This window comes from Drosophila tropicalis, unplaced genomic scaffold, assembly GCF_018151085.1.
Source record: "Drosophila tropicalis isolate 14030-0801.00 unplaced genomic scaffold, ASM1815108v1 contig_1187, whole genome shotgun sequence".
Lineage (NCBI taxonomy): Eukaryota > Metazoa > Arthropoda > Insecta > Diptera > Drosophilidae > Drosophila > Drosophila tropicalis.
Window position 1 is genome coordinate 1,281,598 of NW_027172559.1, and position 20,720 is coordinate 1,302,317.

Here is a 20,720-nt window from a genome sequence, read left to right on the forward strand (position 1 = left end):
GTATTAATTTATAGGATTCTAAATCTTAGGTGAGATTAGTTAATGATGGTTCCAAATTTGATCAATATCAGATGACTTTATGTACATATATATATTATATACCCACATCTGTTAGGAACGATAATTTTGGCTTTTAATGCGATTGTCTCCAAAATCTTGTCATACTCTTTCCTGACCAAAATCGTAAAACTATATGTGTTATATAGTTGTCATATAATCAGATTGACTTTGTATGTTGCTTGTTTATCCTTGTAGGTAAGGAAATACAGGCAGAAAAACGTGTAAGGGTACTCAACCTTCGGCACGGCCAAAATCATCTCGGCTCTCCGATTTGTAACTTAAACTGTAGAAGTTATTGGCAAGCTATTGACTATAAAAATTACCTTGGCAAAATTGGAATAATTTCTTGTTCTATTCTAACATTTCCTAATTTTAAGTTACCTGTAGAAGTTTTTCAACAATTAGCGATAATTTATTTATTAAAGTTTAAGTATTAAACATATGTTTTTAATAATCGCTAATTTCGGAGCATAAAAACGAATTCCATTTTAACAGCAACAGAGATATTTGAAAAGTAACAGAATAACGTGATGATTGAAACGTAACGCTGGGTTTGCGTTAAGAAAAAATAACGTAATAAAATACACAAATGAACTGAAACCACTGCATACTTTAAGGCATAGCATAGTATATGTAGATACTTTTACAAAAAAAGATTTGTGTATCTATAAAATAAGCAATTGATAAATATAATTTTATTTAAATTGATTATTTTTTACTTACAAATATGAAATTTCTTTTATTAAGAGATGTATTTTTGCTTTTCCCAACACTATTTAAAGGGAAATGAGCGAACTCACCAGGCCGCTATAAACGAGTTTGTCTGCTGTGTTCAACCACCCTCTCACTAAGACAGTGGCGCAGAGACAGAAAGAATTCCAAGGGGGGTTGTTGGTCTTAAAATTTTAATGCTTTTATTTATGTTAAATGTAAGAAAAGTTATTGAAATTGAGAAGGTGTTTGAAATTTAGTACTTGTGGTAAAATATCACCAATTGGAGCACCAATTGACCCCCATTTGGATACGCCACTGCATCGTGGTGACTTTGGGATTCCCTCGCATTAAGAGACGGTACCAAGCGTCTACAATTGTCATTCGTTAGGTTATATACCCACGAGTTGGTTGCGTGTTCTCGAAAGAGTTGATATACAATATATATTTTAACTCTGCTTAATTAAGTAACTTTTGTACAAATCTATTTTTTACCGGTTGTTGTAATCTATAAACTAGAACTAATCCAAAATGGTGTACCAAGTAAAAGACAAGGTGAGTGCCAAAATGCAAATTGCCTTTCCATTTCTCCTCAAGTGGCGACAGTGAAGAAAATATGTAATATATATATGGATACATATGTATATGTATGATACATAGATATTTCCCCCCACAATTCATGACTATGTCATTTCATTTGTTTGCCATACGGCTTACACGAATCTCTGTAGGTGCTTAGAAAGTGCGAACAAAATGATATCATCTCTTTCTCTTAACACACGAATGCTGAGAACCACAAGAAAAGGCAATTGGAAAATGGATCATTAATATATGTGAACAGTTAATTCATAATCACATTTTATACATATTCGTTCAAGTACTGCATAACTTATTTTTACTGTACTGTATGTCTAATTCAAGGCGGAATGACTTTTATAAAACTCACTTATCGCATTCGTGGCTTGTGAGGGTTCAGGGTGTACATCAAAAATCTATCTAAATGCTTATATAAAATGCCATAAATACATATACATACCTATGTCTATATGCACGTATCGGCAATTGTTTATCAGCGCGACATTTAAACAAAATGTCGAAAGTTTTGTTTCTAATTATCAAACTGGTTTTTTTATATACAACTAAAAAAAAATTGCTTTGTTTTGCATAAATATACATCAATGCGAAATCATTTTTTAAAAAAAAAATATATATCTGACGTCATAGAAATTAAAATTTATAAATAAATACACAATCTACAATTTGTGGTTAGTCAAGTCAAGTGGAATCAGAATATATTTTTAAATATATTTTAATTCAAATTTACTTGCTTAATGTTGTTTCTTAAGAAATTTGTGATTCATTAGGTTTAATGTGAGTCATCATCATCATCTATCATCTTATGTGTGTGTGTGTATGTGTGTGGGCCATAAATGATCTAAGCTTTAAAACAAGAAGAAGAAGAAGAGTTAAACATTCCATGAATGTCTCACAGGTTTTTTTCATGCCGGATGTTATCAGATCTCATCTATATAATACTGTCACATATCTTAGATAGACTGTTAATTTAATTAAAATTACCATTTCACCCCCATGGGAGGTTCCATTAAATCAAGAATTAATGAAAGGTTAGAGTAAGCACAAAATGTACAAGGACCAAAAACATTTTAGGGCAAAACACGACATGGTCAAATCAACTGCCCAACCTTTTTTCTGTTTCGTTTTCCTTTCTATTTTGATATTGATTTTATAGTTTCATTGTTTTTTCCTATTCACATATACATACATATGTAGGTCAAACATGTAGTAGAATTGAATTTCAATTTGAAATATTTCTAGAAAATTCTTTCAATACGAATTTCACAATTTCGAATTTCACATCTGATTACTTGAGAATTGGTTGAAAGTGCAAAAATGCAAAGAATTTAGCGCTAATAAATTAAAAGTCATTCATATATGTCTGTATGTATGTATGTATATAAAGTAAACATTGTTTATATCAATTAGTACTTTGAATTCTTAATTATCATTCAATCAAACATCTGAAACAGTTCTAGGGTAAAAGACATTAACCTAATGACTCAATTCCATTAGCTATATTAAATTTGCACAAGAGAAGAACAAAAAAAAAAAAAAAAAAAAATATATATAGGTATATAATAATATATTGTCAGTCTGATACTGTCATTTTGGGTGGCTGTGTCAGTCAGTCAGTCAGTCAGTTTAATATGTATATTATAGTCGGCTGTGGCTTATCACAAAACATGTTTCAACTGATAAGCAGCAATCACACACACACACACACCCTTGGCTTGGCAACATTATTAAACAAAAAGTTATGCAAAAATGTGTTTTTTTTATTTTGTAATTAGTTCACGTTTACACCTTTTTTTTTTAAAAAAAAAACATTATGAAATTAATATTTACTTACATATTTTTCAGGCTGATCTGGATGCCCAGTTGAAACAGGCTGGCAGCAAGTTGGTGGTTTTGGATTTCTTTGCCACCTGGTGTGGTCCATGCAAAATGATTTCACCCAAATTGGCTGAATTGTCTACACAATATGCCGATAATGTTGTTGTGCTGAAGGTTTGTGGTGTCAATATTTGAAACATTTGCACTTTTTGTTAATAAAAAATGTTGTATATATTGTTTACAGATCGATGTGGATGACTGCGAAGACATTGCCATGGAATATAACATTTCCAGCATGCCCACCTTTGTTTTCATTAAGAATACCCAGAAAGTTGAGGAATTTGCCGGTGCCAATGCCCAGCGATTGGAGGATGTCATCAAGAAGAATATCTAAAAGATATAAATCGCACACACACACACACACTAAATGAAATTTAAACGCAATCGAAATCCAATCTATTTAATTCCTTTCATACTATATTACACATTTAGTTAATTATTCCATAAGTGTAAAAAAGGATTGCTTATGTTTTTGCAAGAGATTCATTTTCATTGTTAAAACAAACGAAACACCAACATAAACATGAGCTAAAAATAGTTAGATCCAAAAAGTGGCTTAAAAAAGAATATTCAATTCGCTTCAATAACAAGTAAATTTTTATTTTGTACAACAACTCAGCAGATCGAAGCTAATAAAATGAATGTAAAACACACAATCCTTTGATCCTTAATTTGCTTAAAGAATTTTAGAAGAAACAATTTCATTTGGAAACGAAAGTCGTTTTTTTTTTTTTTGTTTTTTGCGAAATAGTAGAAGCCAAAGTAAATATTAGTTAACAACAAAAATTACTCGCCTTTTGGACAATAAACGTTTCCAGACGTGAGTGAGTAAAAACCCGATTAGGCTACACACATTTTTCGATTAGATAAGATATAGAAGAGTTTGTCAGGTGTCTCATGAATTTAATACCAGAATAATATAATATATATATAGAACCACTTCAGCTTGTAACTGGTAGAAGAAACACTTTGGCACAATGACCAACAAATTTCTCTTGGACTGAAAGTGAGAATAATTTCATTACTAGTTAGAATATACTAGAGATCTACAAGACCAGATTTACTAGTTTGGTGTAGATTAGAGAAAACCTGATTAGATAGGTCTTTTCAACAAAGATGAATAATAGTTGATGTAATAGACATTGTGAACAACTTGAAAGGGAATGAAACTAACTTGGCCTACAATAGTCGAGTCTTTTAGAACACAAGGCCTTGCAAGACTGATAAGCTGATCAAAATCATATGTATATTTGCGGACCATTTGTATTTTTCAGGAGTTTTATCAGTTTTTCTTACATCTTTTCCGAATCTGCCAATAACTTAAAGACATGAAATTTGAAAGTTAAATTCTTCCACTTCATAGTTTACAGATTTAGCTAAAAAATTAGTTCGAACTTCAAAAAACAAAACGCAACATAAAACCATTGTCTAAAGGATTTAGGGATACGTACTTCGTACCCAAAATATTTAAATTTTTTAGTCAAACTTGAAAGGAAATATAAATAATTATTATTTGACTTCTATTAAAAACCTACAGGGCGTATTATATTAAACTAAAGTATCGGGAATTTCAAGAACCTTTTTTGTTTGTTTGAATAATCAGAAGAAATCAAAAACATAGATTGATAGAATTCTGAAAAGATTGCGGAACTATTTAACGATATTTAATGAGGGAAATTTCTTGGTATCGCCAAAATTGATGCATAAGAAAATTAAAATTTTGTTTTTCAGATCAATGCCATTCAAATACAGATCACAAGATTTCCCAAAAACGTCAAACAACAATTTAACATATTTCTATAGCTCTAAAAACGTACATAAATAGTTTCTTTTTCGAATAATTCTTTTATTACTTGGGAGTTTTTTATTTTTTGTATGAAATATTTTATTTTCAACCAACAATGAAGGTTCGCGTTCTGTTTTTGATACATTTGGCTGATAGAAGGTTATTTTCTTCGAAAAATACATAACTGTTTTGGCCAAATTCGTAAAAGTGAAGAGTCTAATGGAAGTATGACTTTCTTATTGGAACATCAATGTGCGTATAATTGTCCGCATGAACCATATTCTTATATCTCGTCTCATAATTCTAAACCATTTAGGTTTAAATTGTTTATAAAGAGCAAATACTTCTAAATTAAAAATAAAAAAAGTCGTTATATCTGCATTTTTACGCAAGTAGAGAATTTCTATCTACATGAATTCTTATCTACATGTTTCTTACATATTCATGGAACGTTTACACTGCGTTTGCCTTCCTTTAGGGGTCGATTATTTCTCTGACTTTGACACCTAAAAACTTTAGCTTTAAATATACCTAAATTACATAAAAATAAATAAAATAAAAAACAATGTTACTTTTCTAATGTGAAGCCCTATTCTACGTTTTGTGTTCGATAAAACATTCGATTGAAAATGCAGTGAAGTGCAAACGCTTTCGATTAGGTCCAATTGGAAAGCACGTAAGAAAATACGTAACGATTTATTTTTTTAGTGCTACAGTCTAACTCGTCGGAACAACAACAAACGACGCAAAAAAAAAAAAAAAAAAAAAAAAAAATCACAACAAATTGAAAGCAGACAAAAACAATGCTAAACAAGAATTCAAATTTAGCTCATTAATTTGATTGCGTTCTTCTTCTAATTTCGGTTCGTTTTAAATGATCGTCTGAGGCAAGACGAAATTTCTAAGTGACAAAACAAAAAGCAAAAACCCAAACGAAAGCCGCGAAACGTCGATTGGCAATTTGCATAATTTTTTGTGGGCTTGCAAATGAAAAGGAAATTGTATAACAAAAAAAAGTAAAATTAAAATTGTGATTGGGTGGAGAAGTGAGTGGGAAAAGTGTCTACCAACAAATGGCCAAGGCAGCTGGGCGCTGGTTCACCCACCATAATCATCATCATCATCAGTTGCCATGCCTAACCATCCTATTTGGTAGCATCCTTTTATCCCTCGAATCCGGACCGTAAGCCGCGTCCTCCAGCGACCCGCAATCAGTTGCACAATGCCAAGTGCCCCCCATTATCAAGCACTCGAGCCGCAAACTTCCGACGACGACGAGGATATCGAAAACTGTAAGGTTCCGACTACTGCCGTATCGACACCCTGCGGTGGCCGTAGTGGTGCAGCTCCTGCTGCAATGACCATGCCCCCACGCTGGTCTCGTCCTCGTCCCGCCTCATCTGTGTCATCGAGACGTCGCTGCTGGCTGCCGGTTATCTGTGTTGTCGGATTCTTTCTTGTCTTCTTCTATTTCACATTCAACAGCGAGAATCATTTTACTCTCGGTCTGGGCAATGCGAATGTAGATGATTCCGAGGATGCTGTGTATGGAGCACATAATGGTCTAGGTGAGTCACTAGCAAAAGGAATGTCAAAAGTCAAGACCCGACCTCCAAGAGCTACTATATCCATTGTGGCCATATGTTGTGGACTTGTCTAACTTTTCAGTGCCCTTTTCATGGGTGGCAGTTGCTTGCATTCTCACGACACTTGGAAAGTGAATTTTTACGCGTGCTTTCACTTTTCTTTTTTCTTGTTTTTGTTGTGTTAGTAGGCAGTACTCTACACGATTTGGGTTAGCTTTCTTAGTTTAATACTAAACCCAAATACACATATGTATGATAAGTAAATTAATTTATTTCACCTTTTTTTTTTTTTTTGCTGATAGCTGATATCGGTAATCAAGTGCACTTGTTATCAAATTGGAATATCCACGATGGCCATACACCCAACCGCTCAGTTCATTAATGATTCATTTGTTTTATTATTTCCTTCTAGACGTGAATACTCTATCCGTCTGTGTGTGTGTGTGTGTATGTGTGGGTGGTGTGCGATAAGCTATCTTATATAAAGGTGGACCTACATTTGTCATAAAAATCAGAGCTAAATGATTGGCATTAAGATTTCCAACTTGTTAACTAACTAACTAAGTTTCCAAGATATTTTTTTTTTTTTTTTTTTTGAGTAATTTATAAACAAATACATCACCCTTAATGTGGGATATAAAAGGAATATTCTATGAAATTAATGTGCGATAAGAAAACAGTATGCAAAAAGCAATAAAAATAAGTTAAGTTTAATTGCACTTCTTATCAGTTTATATTTCTTGTGTACTCCTTGGAAGGGGTTGGGTTTATCTTAACTTAGCTTATTGAGAATATCGTTCCGAATAGGTTATTCGAAATTGGAAATACTTTCATATTCGAAATGAAGTTTTTTCTGAGGCAATGTTCTCCTCCTCTTCCTTCTCCTGTGGGCCAAACTTTAAAACTCAAAATCGTTTTTCTCAAAACAAAGTGCAATCGACTCAATCATAGTATTATGTGTTTTTTTGGGCCGAAAACAGATTTTCATTATTAAACGATTGGCTTTCGATTTTCGCGAATTTCACTCAAACAAAACAATAAATTATATAATTAATAAAAAAAAAAACATTTAAACAAACACATTTTAAGCCTTAAAACAATAATCTAACAATTACTACTATTAAATCAAAGAGCTTTAAAGAAATTAAAAATAATAAACGAAAATAATCTCTTGTTAATCTTTTTTGATTTTATTATTTAAACCATGTTTTTAGTTTTTCCAAATGATCAGCTTGATTAATCAAATTATAAAACATTAAAAGATATAGTACTTACTTAGGTCATTAAACAAAAACATAAATTTATGGATATTAAACTTTTGATAATTTGAATTGTGTGCCTAACAAACTTGTCAAATCGTTTGAATAATTCTGAAGAAATAAATTTATTAGGGAATAAATGTGTCGTGACAGTTGCCTGCCTCATATTATTTGTGACCTTCTCTATTAATTATCACAATCTGAGAAATTTGTGTGTTAATAGATTTCAATCGCAGAAGGTCATATCAAATAAGCGAACGATAAACTAAATGATTCTTTGTACGCCTTTCTAAGATTTTGTGATAGTTTCTAGGGTGGTCGACCTGGCCCAAACTAAATCCAGCCACTTGGTAATGCCGAACAGACTAACTAACCTGCAAACATTCATCTATCTCTCTCTCTCTATCTCTGTTACGAGGCTTTGTGCCACTTGTCTACACCTTTTCCCCTCCCCCTCACCATATGGCAAAAGTGGCTCTTGGTGGGCGAAATGGTTTAGCTGTTTCCTCTAATCACATGGCATGGTGTGAATACATATATATGATGTAACTTTTCGAATCGTGGTATACATATGTACATATGTAACATATTGACATATTTGTGGTTTACTGTATTTTATTATTTAACCGTAATTGGTTTAATTTGTTGAGCATTGTCATTTTTGTTTTTGCTGTTTTTTTTTTTTTTTTTTGTTTATTGATGAATAGGTATATTGCGTTTTTATGGCCCACAAAAACATTTCCAGATCGTCGGTTCGCTTCCATGGGCATTTACAATTTTTTATTCATTAGCTAATTTAGTGCACAGTGACTTGTCGAGGGCGGGGCTAGATGATATCTATTGATTTGTTAGTGACACGGACACAGTTTAAGACATGGACACGGTCATGGACACAGTTGACACGAAAGCACTCACACGGTAATTTTATTTACAGTTTAAGTTGTGTGCAATTATAGAAATTTATATATTATTTATAAGCATAAGACTTAGTTGAGTTCTGTTTTCTACAAATATTCTTAAAAATATCATAATATAGATCATAAATGAATATTTTCAAAGAAGAAAATTTTACCCTAGCCCCTCCTCCAACTCTTGATAAACTGCATATGGACTCATTCTTTTGAATCAATTTTGACGCCTTCGTATTCGGATAATTCATTTTTAATCAGCCAACTGCTTAGTTTAAGTTTAAAATATAAGATCGTAAATTTTTCGCACCTCAAGTTGCCAAAGTTTATTTACTTTTGAACCAAATAGCTTCAGGTTCAGAGGCGTTCATAAAATTCGTATTATCGCTTCTTATCGCTTTTAGTAGGCTTACTTAAGAAGGCTATTACCCCGAAAATTTGCGCAAAAGTGACACACTTCTGTTTTTTTTGTACCCTGCACTTGAAGGGTAATATGCTGAAAAAAGGATATATATATTCTTGATGAGCATCGTTCTAGCTACATCTGTTCATCCTTCAGTGCATCTCTCTCTATGAACACCTAGGACAAGCTACCAAACTTCGTGTGCAGAATAGTGTAGAATACACCCAGAGCAAGGCCTTGAATGCAAGATTTGACTTTCATTCATAGTTCAAGAAAATTAGTACTTCAGTAAAAATAAGTGCCCTAAAATGTCGTCGGCCGAAAAAAACTTAGAAATTACATACAAAAATCCAAAAATTACGATTAAATAGGTTTAAAAAAGTTCGAGTAAAACTGTTTTGAAAAGTGTTCATAATATAAAAACACCTAAACATTCCATTTACAGGTGATCATCCAAATACAATAACCAATTAATTACTGATGAAATATTCCTTATTGATTTTCATCAATTTGATCTTATCGGCTCCCAAGTAACTGAGGAACTTGAGAGCCGATAAGATCAAAAATAAAGTTTAAGAACGAAAAACTTACTTACATATGTATACAGTGGTGGTCAGTAGGTTAACCCCTTTTCTTAACTTTGAATTCAATTGGCCTCAAAACAAGTACCAGGGCTAAATTGAATGTTTTTGGTATGCAGTTTATCTAAGATTGCCTAGATCTACAACTTCTTCAAAGAAGACACATGTCTAACTATAATATTAAAGATTTTGGAGAGACTAGGCTAAACTATTGACCGGATATTGGTAAGGGTCTTTTTGTTCCAATGCACCTGTAGAAAAAACGTCGAAAGCTGACATGACAATAATTACAATAACCAACAAATAGCTGAAAAAATTTCTTTATTAAATTTCTCGGGGAGCCAAGAAAATCATATTCAAAGTTTAAAAAAAGGAGGCTAACCTACTGACCACCACTGTATATACTTACTTATAAATATTGTTGATTAAAGTATAACGCCCTGCCATTCCTCTATGTACTTAACTACGAAGAGTATTTATCAATTTAGTCATTGCCTTTTGGAGCGTTGGAATGAATGAATTGGGAATAAATTTAAATTACTTAAAAATCTTTTTCTGTTTTGAAAGACCTTGAATTCTGCATATTGGATGGGGATTGGTTTTTCGAGTTCATTAACCTCTTTCACTTTGTCGTTTGCTGAGTAATCAAAACTTTCTTTGATTATTGCAATATCTTATGAAGCTGAGTCATTTGACAATTTCCACTGTGTTAACAGTGAAACCTTGATATAACGAAACTGAGAAGATCAACAAAATTCGTTTTTACCTCTAATAAAAATTGCTATGAGTTTTTATTAGGTTTTTTAAAAGATTACATATAAAATTCATTATATTTGGCTTAAAGTTTTTTATATTAGGAATTTACTGTATTATATTTCATAACTGCACCGGTTTCTGTTTATTATTGCAGCTTGTTTTATTTTCTTTAGAAAAAGTTGTTTGTTGCTTTCTGCCTAAACGTCTAGTTGGCTTATTTTTGTTGCCAAAAATGAAAACCAATTATCCAAACACAAATTTGAAAGCGCCAAACTCAAGATATACGGTCTGGCAGTTCACTTTTATCATCTAAAGAGATTGAATACTATATAGTAGACATATACTTATTCTCTCATGCTTTTGTTATTTGCACTTTAATCAGGCGATTTAAGATTTTTTTTTTCCAATTGCGCGTGTCGAGTGCATTTCAAATGGCCATTGCAATTGCACATCGGTATTTATTATTCTCGAAGCACTTTCCGACACGCCAAAGTTGAAGGCAGGAATACAGCAAATTTTTCTAAACATGTAAATATTTAGAATTTCCGAATGGGAAAACAAGCGGAGAAAATTTGCAAAACTAGATCGAAATGGCGACTTTCAGATACCCTAGGCAAGTATCACAATCATGCAATCCATGATCTGTAATAATTTGCCTTGAATTGCCCTTCAGCTGTAGACTAAGATTAACAAATTCATTCCATGACTCTAATAATCTCAGCTATTTAACTTGAGTTGGCTTGAATGACTAGCAAAAACTACAACAATAATGTATCAACTAAAGACTTTTATCCCATAAATTCACAAGTCGAAAATGTTTATTATTAAAGGCTTCTTTATTGCCATAAATATAAAAAGTTGTTATGTTTGATTTTATTTGCTAGTCAACTTGTTTAAGACCCTTAAACACGAATGTTCCCATATGAAGATATTGTATCATTTAGTACTTGGTAATTATCTCTAAGCAGTAGCTTGAAAATGTCAATTAAAAATCTGCAATTCATTTTCGTACTTCTCGATTCATACTGATGAATAGATTAGCATGTGTTTGGATTTCACACCGTTACCTAGAATTAATGCTCATGTTAACAATCAGTTTAATTACTAACTATGACTAATTTGGTGCACCAAAAGAACACGGTACCTAAGTAATGACAACTTTATTTTTCAAAGACGAAACTATGATTGCGGTTCAGTAATTGTTGGGGAAGGCTTCAGCAACTTTGTCACGCTTAGTTTCTGTTTGGAAAAACTTGCACTTGTTCTAAAGAGAGACCAAAGTTCAAGAAGATAACTACACGATTTGGAATATTTAAAATATAAAAATAAAGAAAATTGTCATTATTATTTTTACCTTGTTGTAATTCATTTCTGTACAAGAAAATTTTTAATTAGCTACAAAATAAACAGCAAAATATGTCTAATTTTTGGATAGGAGCCACCAGATTAAGGATGAGGAAGAAAGAAATTTATTACAATTTATAAATAATACCCTTTGCTAATTACCATAACTAATAATTAATAATTTTGAAATGTAAGAACATCAGGCCAGTTTCCGTTTCCAATCTCGAATATGTTTTGCTGGAATCAGATTTAAGACTTGTTCTCACTTCTGATTCTGAGTGAAATTATTCGGTTTCAAATCGTTTTAAATATTTTTCTATTAATCTCCATAATGTTAAGGACAATTCCAACTATAAGTGGATAATTTGGTTCGTTAGTTTAGAAGAATTATTCTTAGCATGCAACCAACAATGTTCTTTTTTCCTCTCGTTTAATCGAAATGATTAGGCCACTTTTAATGGTCGACAAATATTACCACCCACTTGAGAGCTGGGTTCGCAGATGGAGTATAATAGTAAAGGAGGCCAAAGGTTTGAATATCTGCTTCACATTGAGAAGAAAACATTCATTTCGTGGATGGCTTAACGGAAAGGGGCTACAAACAGAAGCAAAAATACCTGGGAGTAGTCCTAGACAAACGCGTTACTTTTAAAGATCACATTGAAGCCTCTCTAACTAAACTGACAGATAAATGGCAAAAGCAAATTGCTTCATCTAAGATGCAAGCGGGCACTATATAATCCCATAACAGCTCCTACTTGGAGATATGGAGTCCAAATCTGGGGAATGGGTGCAGATTCTAATAGAAAAAAGGTAAAACCGTTTCAAAACAAAGTTCTGGGACAGATGACAGGGTGCCCATGGTTAATCCCAGGCGCTTCACCACCTCATGATATTAACGTGGAAACGGCAGACACATGCAAACAGGCTGCCTAGACCCCTTGCGAGCCAAAGGACCATCCACAGGCTGAAGAGAAGGCAATATCTTACAATAAGTTGCTGGCTGATTTATATAAATAATAAATATAAAACATATAAACACTAAAGACATTAATTTATGTAAATAGCAAAATCTTTATAAGATGGGAAAAGTTAGTAGTAACTGTTTGGCGTAAAAGCTTTGTTAGGATCATTTGCTGAAATACGATAAACTTGATTTTGTCAAACAAATTCATACCTACATAATTAAAATGTTTCATAATCCTGTAAGGCCAACAAAATAGCTTCGAAAACGAATGACATTCCACTCAAAATTGAAAACAGCGAATTCGAAAACAGCGCAGAATTGCTCTCGATTTGAAATCGATTCGGAAACGAGAACAGATCTGAAAATTGACTTTCATTTTTTGTAATGTCCATCACGGACATCCTTATCCACTAAAGGAAAGCCTGTATTGAAATTTTCCCTTTTACACTCACATCACAACGTGAACAAGAATAAAACTTGGGCATATTAGAATCTTGCGGCATATTTCAATAGATTTCAATGTAGATTGAACAAAAACTTCAACTAAAAAAAACTCTCAATACCTATCATTATTATCACGAGGCGAGGTGGCACACTTGAAAAAACGTGGCAATAAAATCTAAAATTGGGATCTTAGGTACATACATACTGCCTTTACTGTTATCAGTTACTATGATATTGATTATGACTTTTTGTCGGAAATGATGAATACTTAATTTTCGATTATTTTTTTTTATGTTTGCTTCCATTTTAATCAATTCCTTAGTGAGTGAATATTTATTAAGGTTGCATAATCATAAAATACTTACTTATTAGTCCTAATCTCTTATCCTAAGGGGGAGACTTTTGGAAGCGGTAGTTAAATCTATATTGATATAAAACAAATCGTAGCAGTACAAATACGTGACTAATAAAGCGAAATGTCAAGTACTTGGCGTGAGGGTGGGGATTTCTCAATAGGCCTTAATTAGCTGAGGGTGGCCACAAACGTTTATTTACGCTCAGATATGACATCAATTTATGATGAAAATATAATAATCATTTGTCTATCTTTTGAGTGGGAAAGATACCAAACGGGAAATTACTGTCACACGGGCCAGACACATTGCGTTTATCTATGGGCCGCAATTTTTGTTGTATCATAATGGCAAATATTTTATTTGTTTGATGGATATGACCACCAACCCATCAAAGCATATGGTAATGGACGAGCACGTTTTATGGCCATTAATCAAATATTGATATATTACTTAGGTTTTTGGCTTCAGCCTTGAGGTTTTTGTGTCCAAGGAATTTGCATTTCGGTTTTTCCCATGTCAATATTTAATTACTTATCAGAGGATTTCGACCTCCAAGGGGTCAGAATGAGTTTCATATTCCAGTAATAACCACAATAAAAAGAAAATTATATGCATTATTTGAAATTTGGGCACACGTGAAAGTTATCGGCACTAATAGATCTTGATTTGTGTGTGTGTGTGTGTGTGTGTGTAGAATTGTTTTAATGCTTCTTTGCGTGCTTTTTATTTGGCTGGTCATCCTATGTAGTACCCCTTTTCGTAGTTGTTGGTAAATTTATTATGAGGTGCTTTAATGGCTTTTATATGCTCCTTTCATTAGAATCAGCGCACGCGTTTATGGTAACTTTCTTTTTAAACACACATTAATGTCAGAGTTAATTTATATACAAGTTATAGTAAATTAAGGGCATACAGTTAGGTAATCAACTTTTTCTTTTGTCCACATCACTTTTGTAGGCAAGCAAACATATGTATGTATAAACACCTTTGGTCAAAATAATAAAAGCATAAACCATTTGGAGTGTAATTATTCGTATTACCAGATGAATCCCATAAAGTCTTCAAGTTTGTATGGGTAAAAATGGGTCAAAGATTTGCTTCAGCCAGTTAATTTTTGAGTTATTGTTATTGTTTTTTTTGAAAAAAGTTAAAAAAATGGTTTTCTAACTGTTTCTTAAGATCTGGTATTGGTTTTAAGGACATTAAGGACATCCTTTCTCAGCAATAAATTAATACTTCTATTCTGACTGAGGTCATTCTGAGGACATAAATCATTTAGTAAATCTTTGAATCGAGTTAGGAAAAAACTGATTTAAAAAAGTAATTGTTAAAAAAAATCCTGGTATGAAATGTCTCTTTTTTATAAAAGTAAAAAATTACTGGCTAGTCCTTTTTGTAAAAACGAAGAAAGCCTTTGACAAATTTTCTTGAAAATTTATTGTTTGCATTTTCATTGAAATAAGAAATATTTAGTTGAGATAATATCGAAATATAAAGTTTTCTTAGAATTCAATCAACTAAACAAACCAATTTTAAATTAAACATATTTTTTTTTTAATTTTTTAGGTAAACACAAATTTTAAATGGCTTCACCAAATCAGATTGATCAAAGAAATATACAAAACATTAAACAGAAATAGCTGATACAGATTCATATTTCAAGTATGGCTCAAAAACCAAACAAAACATGCGTCCACACTCTGTGGAAAAGCACTTAAGATTATAACAACGGCAATATCAAGTCGCCAATGTTGTGCAAGAAATATAAACATTAGAATAAGCATTTTTAAGAACAATTGTCGTCTCATAGATTTTTAGATTGTGTTTTAGTTTTGCGGTGCTAAAATGTACTTCATAGCCATTACATATATTTAATAAAGATAATAGAGGGAAAAACAATTTTAAATACATATTTTTTTGCCTATTTCAACCCCATTTTAAAATATATTTTATTCTTTTATTGAAAAGTAAACAGAATTTTAAGATTTCATTTCCAAGTTCTGCAATTTCGAGGTGTTTTGTATTTTCATTTTATTTATAGATTTTGCTAGATTTTCTTTGGTTTTGTTGGCTTTAGCTATGTTTATAGTTCACAGCAAAAACAAAATTCTTTTTCTGTGAGAAATTGCCATTATGATGAGTACTTAAGATGATATATGTATACAAAAGTTTATTTAGGTCTTTAGATCTCTTCGGATCCATGACCTTATATTCTATTTATATTGCTCTTTATGTGGGTTAGATGTGAAAAGTTTTAAATTGTCTGTAATTTATTATCTATTCAACATTCACGAAGATAAGCTATATAGATTGTCAATGCGAGTCTTCAAACTGTTATAATTGCTAATCTGTACTTTAGATTCGTCTAGAATATAGCTTAAAGACTTTGTTAGAGCGAAATTTAAGTACTTCAAGAGTCTAATACAAGTCAAATGATAACAATCACTTGAAAATCAGTACAATTTACGATAATTATCAAGATACTTAAACACGCACCAAATAATATTTATAGAATGTATATGAGGTCAATTAGGCTAAACTGAACATATTATAGCATTTATAAATAAAGCAAGATCTGCTATACATATATATACTTTATATAGACTATGTATTGTAGTATCTGTGTACTTAGGTACACAACAAAATCTCAAAGGTCAAAGTAAATTGCTCTCAAGTGTCTGGCCATTAGGCGTTAACTTTCAGTCCACATGCAAAGCAATTAGACAAATTATAAATATAACGAAAAAAGCACTCACACACGTGTAAATAAGTATACAATAAATGTAATAACAAATTGTATAACCCAAAATAGAAGGTGCTAAAGAGAAAACTCTTAATAACAGAATGTTTATGCTAATTTGTTGGTAACTTTAAAAAACGATTTTTATAATAACCAAAATATTTGATTTTCTATTCCAGATAGTACAAATTCACATGCAATCAACGAATCTCTGCACATTTGTAGCGAAAGTCATGAGGATCGACGTGTCTATATGCAAGATAAGCCGCGTAACGTATACGCCCAGTTGCCTGTGATCTATTTTGTTACTCCCACATATCCAAGACGTGAACAGATACCAGAATTGACACGTCTGGCTCACACTTTACTCCATGTTCCACACATACATTGGCTGGTGGCCAACGATCATGAGAGATGCGATACGTTTATCGATATATTGCTAAATCGTTTTGGTGGGTCATATCAAATTAATTAACTTATTGTGAACATAAATTAGAATTTATGAATATTTTCAGGCATTCCCTTTACCCATATGGCAAGTCCTATGCCCAGTAAATTTCGTGGTTCAAAACCAGCGCCCAGGGGCGTAGCCAATCGTAGAGCTGCCCTACAATGGATAAGGCAGAACAATCTAACCAATGGCATTCTATACTTTGGTGACGATGACAATACCTATGATTTGCGTCTCTTCGATGAGATAAGGCCCACACAGCGTGTATCCATGTTTCCAGTGGGTCTAATAGCTGACTATGCTGTGAGTGGACCAGTGGTGCGGAAGGTAAGTTTTTTTCAGTTTTCAAAAGAAAGTGATTTCAACTAATTTTCCTTTTCTTTTTTAGGGTAAAGTTGTTGCTTTCCTCGACTCTTGGATAGCCGGTCGCCGTTGGCCTGTAGATATGGCTGGATTTGCTGTGAATTTGAATTATATGTCACAGTATCCCAATGTGAATATGCCCTATAAACCGGGCTATGAGGAGGATCTATTTCTGCGTAGCATCAATTTGCATATCGATCAAATTGAGCCACGTGGTAATAATTGTACTGAAATTCTAGTCTGGCACACACAAACTAAAAACAAAAAAGGCTCCCATTGTCCGTTTAGAAGCTAAATATATGGATGGCCGTTCCAATTTGGGTGCTTTATTTAGGGCATTGAAAGTAATGGGTGTGGCCAGTGCCTCAGATAATGAAGGTAACTAAATGCAATGCAAATGGATAATGATACGAGAAATCTTTACAAATTTCCTTAATATTTCAGGTCCCATTGCACTGATCAGTAAGAATGGCAAAGAGAAGTCACACTCGTTGATTCTGAGCTGAGTCCTTGCGGTTTTTGGATTTAAATGCAACAGTGAAAATACTCATAGACTATATATACATATATATATAAATATATATTTATCTACTAAACTCTCGAATCGGCTGCTATTTGCTGCTGCTAATATATAGAACTTATCTAGAAATAGCTTACAATTGTTTGACAAACAAAATGCACAATTTATTTTTAGTTCTTTCATTTCATTTCACTTCTCATATTGTTAATGAAGAAACCGAAAAACAAGACAAAAACAAAATTAACTAATTATTAATGTTAAATAGTTTTAATCTAATTTTATTCCCATTTGTGATATGGTAACTTTTGTTTATCAAAAATCTCTCATGTCATTAGTTGAAAGAAACATACAACTTTTAATTTAACAAAGACAACTGTAATTGACAGGCTTAAATTATAAGTTTAGTAGGTTGTACTTGGTACTTGAAAGGAAAAGCTTCAAAAGTTATATCTACTTACATTATGTGCTATGTTCTCTCTTTCAAATTGCTCATTATTGAAACAATGAAAAGTTTAACTTTTTCACACATTTTCATTTGACTATTGAGTGTTACATATCATGCACATTGATTTCAATTAAATTAAGTTTAGCATTTTATTTTGTTTTCATTAAGGGAGAGAGAGAGAGAGAGAGAGGTGTAATACATAAATCAGGGAACATTTCGGGTAAGGCAAGCGTTTCAATAATGAGCCAATACGAATTCAATAATGATGTAGATTTAGTTTTAACTAGAGTAACAACAATATTTTAAATAGCAATTAACGAATGTGTGGACTAAACTAATAATTAACTTTTAAAATTATCACATACATACATACAAAGAAAACCAAATCAAATAAATGCTAGTTTTTTAAAGCTTTCTTCAAATTGATTTTAAAATGTCTACTTATTCTTATTTAGTTTCTTTTTTGGCTTGAAGATGGGTAAATATGTTTAATTAATTTTTAAAGACCATAAAATAAAGTTATCAATAAACTCTCTACTTTTTGTTTTGTCGATTTTGAGGAACTATTTTCCTTTACTTACTTCGTTTTAAATACAATTTAAATCCGTTTTAAACGAGTCTTGGGACTTCATACAAGGTAAGGATTTACTTTCCTAGATTTTCACGCAGTGCAGGATTACCAGGATTGCCACGAGTCAACTCGATTTAGCACTCATTCATTTAGAAAATTTCGTAAATTGACGAAAATTTACTTTCAAAAATTCTCAAAATTTTTAACTACTAACTTTGCCAGTACAGACTCGTTACAAACTTCTTTTCCTACTTGAATGTAAACCATGTCAACTATCAAGTTATACTTTCAAGCCTCAGTTAAAGGATAGCTAAGTATTCAAATAAACCTGAATTCAGTCTTTAATATTTAGAGTACTTGAAAATTACATTAGTTTGAATAAAGACTTTCAATCTGCATTTAAATTTCGGGAAGTAAATTTTCTTTGCCAATTTCGTATATCATAATCATAATTTTTTTCAAAAATCTGATCGAAACTAGTTTTTATACATTTCGAAATGTTTGATGCCATTTTAAAATTGCCTTTTTTTCGATTTATTTGATGAATTGCTTTTCAAAATCGCTTAGAAATTGAAAAAACGTTACTTTACCGAATCATATTTGATCTGAAAACTGATATTTTGGTTTTTGGATTGTTGACTTAGTCCTCCACTGGTCCTGTAACAGTAGAATTATATCGAATATCATAAACATTCTACTAAATCTAATCTTGAGCGAAAAATTCGTATTTAAGGATAAGATACAATTATTGACCATTCATCCTGATAAACAAAATCCATTCCACTTTTTGATTGTTTCATATATTAAGTCTCATTTTAGTCCCAATACAGATACAAGTATTTTATTTTATCCTTTATTTCATATGATTACTACAACATGGTTTTAATTTTACTTATTTTTAGATTGTGGAATGTTTTTTCCATTAAAAGGTTTCCACTTGCCACTAAGTCCTCTGCATCTTGCCAAAGGAACTTTTTGCGAAAGTTTTCGCTGTATTTTACACCGACACCTTGGCATACGAGGAGATGTGAAACGTGTAGAGTATCCTCGAGTAAATGAAGGTTTTCTTCGAGGACGAATGTCTCTATCATCTATGCCAACATCAATGGATAAATCAGATATGATCGATGGACTCGAGGGACAGCAATAGAATTGTGGCTTCGTAGAGGATCCATTAGGAAATCTTTCGAAATCAAATTTATCCTCAAATATATCTTGAATCTTCACAGGATCTTTCAAGACTTTTTGCTGATCATAAATAGGTTTGGTTTAAAACTTTTATTCAATCTTTCCTGGAAAACTTACCGACTTCTTCATTGTTAAGTAATATGAATTGAAGGTAAGTTGTTTAGTATTTATTGTGTTTTTAGCATTTGACTTTTAATGCTTGTGTCACTTTTCCATTTCATATAGTATGAGAAAGAAATCAGCTCATTTGATGATGTATCAAAAATCTGACAACAACTATGAATAACTTGTCTTTACACTCTCCAGGGAGTGGGCTTATGTATTTTAACAAGTTAATTTTACTATATTTAACGGCTTCAGTGCGAACAAACAAATTACATGACATTTCCACAAAGGGCAATCGAGGTGGGGCAGGATAAGGGATCCCATCGAATCAACAGCAACTACATCAGGACAATAATCAAGCGCTAATCAATGCCTATGCAGTCACGAACAACAACTAAATTGAAATTTGACTATTGATTGAGCTAACAGCTAAGCACAACAACAACCACAGCAAGAGCAACAACAATAGTTTTGGGTAAATTATTATTACTAATGCGCAATTCCAAGACTGGCCTCAGCCAGTTAATGGTGAAAGGATAACGATTTGCGATAAGTGCCACAGCGAACGAGGAGTGTTTAAGAAGTTTGTCGTGAAAAGTTGAAAAATATTTTAAGAAAGGACATAGCCAATTATGTCAATGCTCTGTGATGGGACGGGAAAGGGCAACTGCCACTTAAATTTGAAAGAATTAAAATCAATCTAA

The 20,720-nt window shown here is 32.2% G+C and overlaps 2 protein-coding genes across 2 annotated transcripts; both read left to right on the forward strand.

Annotated features, from left to right (window-relative positions):
* The first annotated feature begins 1,149 nt into the window (after positions 1–1,149).
* Trx2 (Thioredoxin 2) lies at positions 1,150–3,899 on the forward strand. The gene is made up of 3 exons (XM_068288445.1): positions 1,150–1,326; positions 3,211–3,357; positions 3,428–3,899. Exons 1-3 carry the CDS (start codon positions 1,303–1,305, stop codon positions 3,575–3,577), a joined length of 321 nt encoding a protein of 106 aa, XP_068144546.1. The 5' UTR covers positions 1,150–1,302; the 3' UTR covers positions 3,578–3,899.
* Positions 3,900–5,750: 1,851 nt separating this feature from the next.
* GlcAT-S (Glucuronyltransferase S) lies at positions 5,751–18,578 on the forward strand. The gene is given in 6 exon segments (XM_068288334.1): positions 5,751–6,597; positions 16,553–16,825; positions 16,889–17,151; positions 17,213–17,443; positions 17,445–17,565; positions 17,632–18,578. Coding segments are annotated over 6 exon segments (1,296 nt in total). The 5' UTR covers positions 5,751–6,251; the 3' UTR covers positions 17,694–18,578.
* The last annotated feature ends 2,142 nt before the right edge of the window (positions 18,579–20,720 follow it).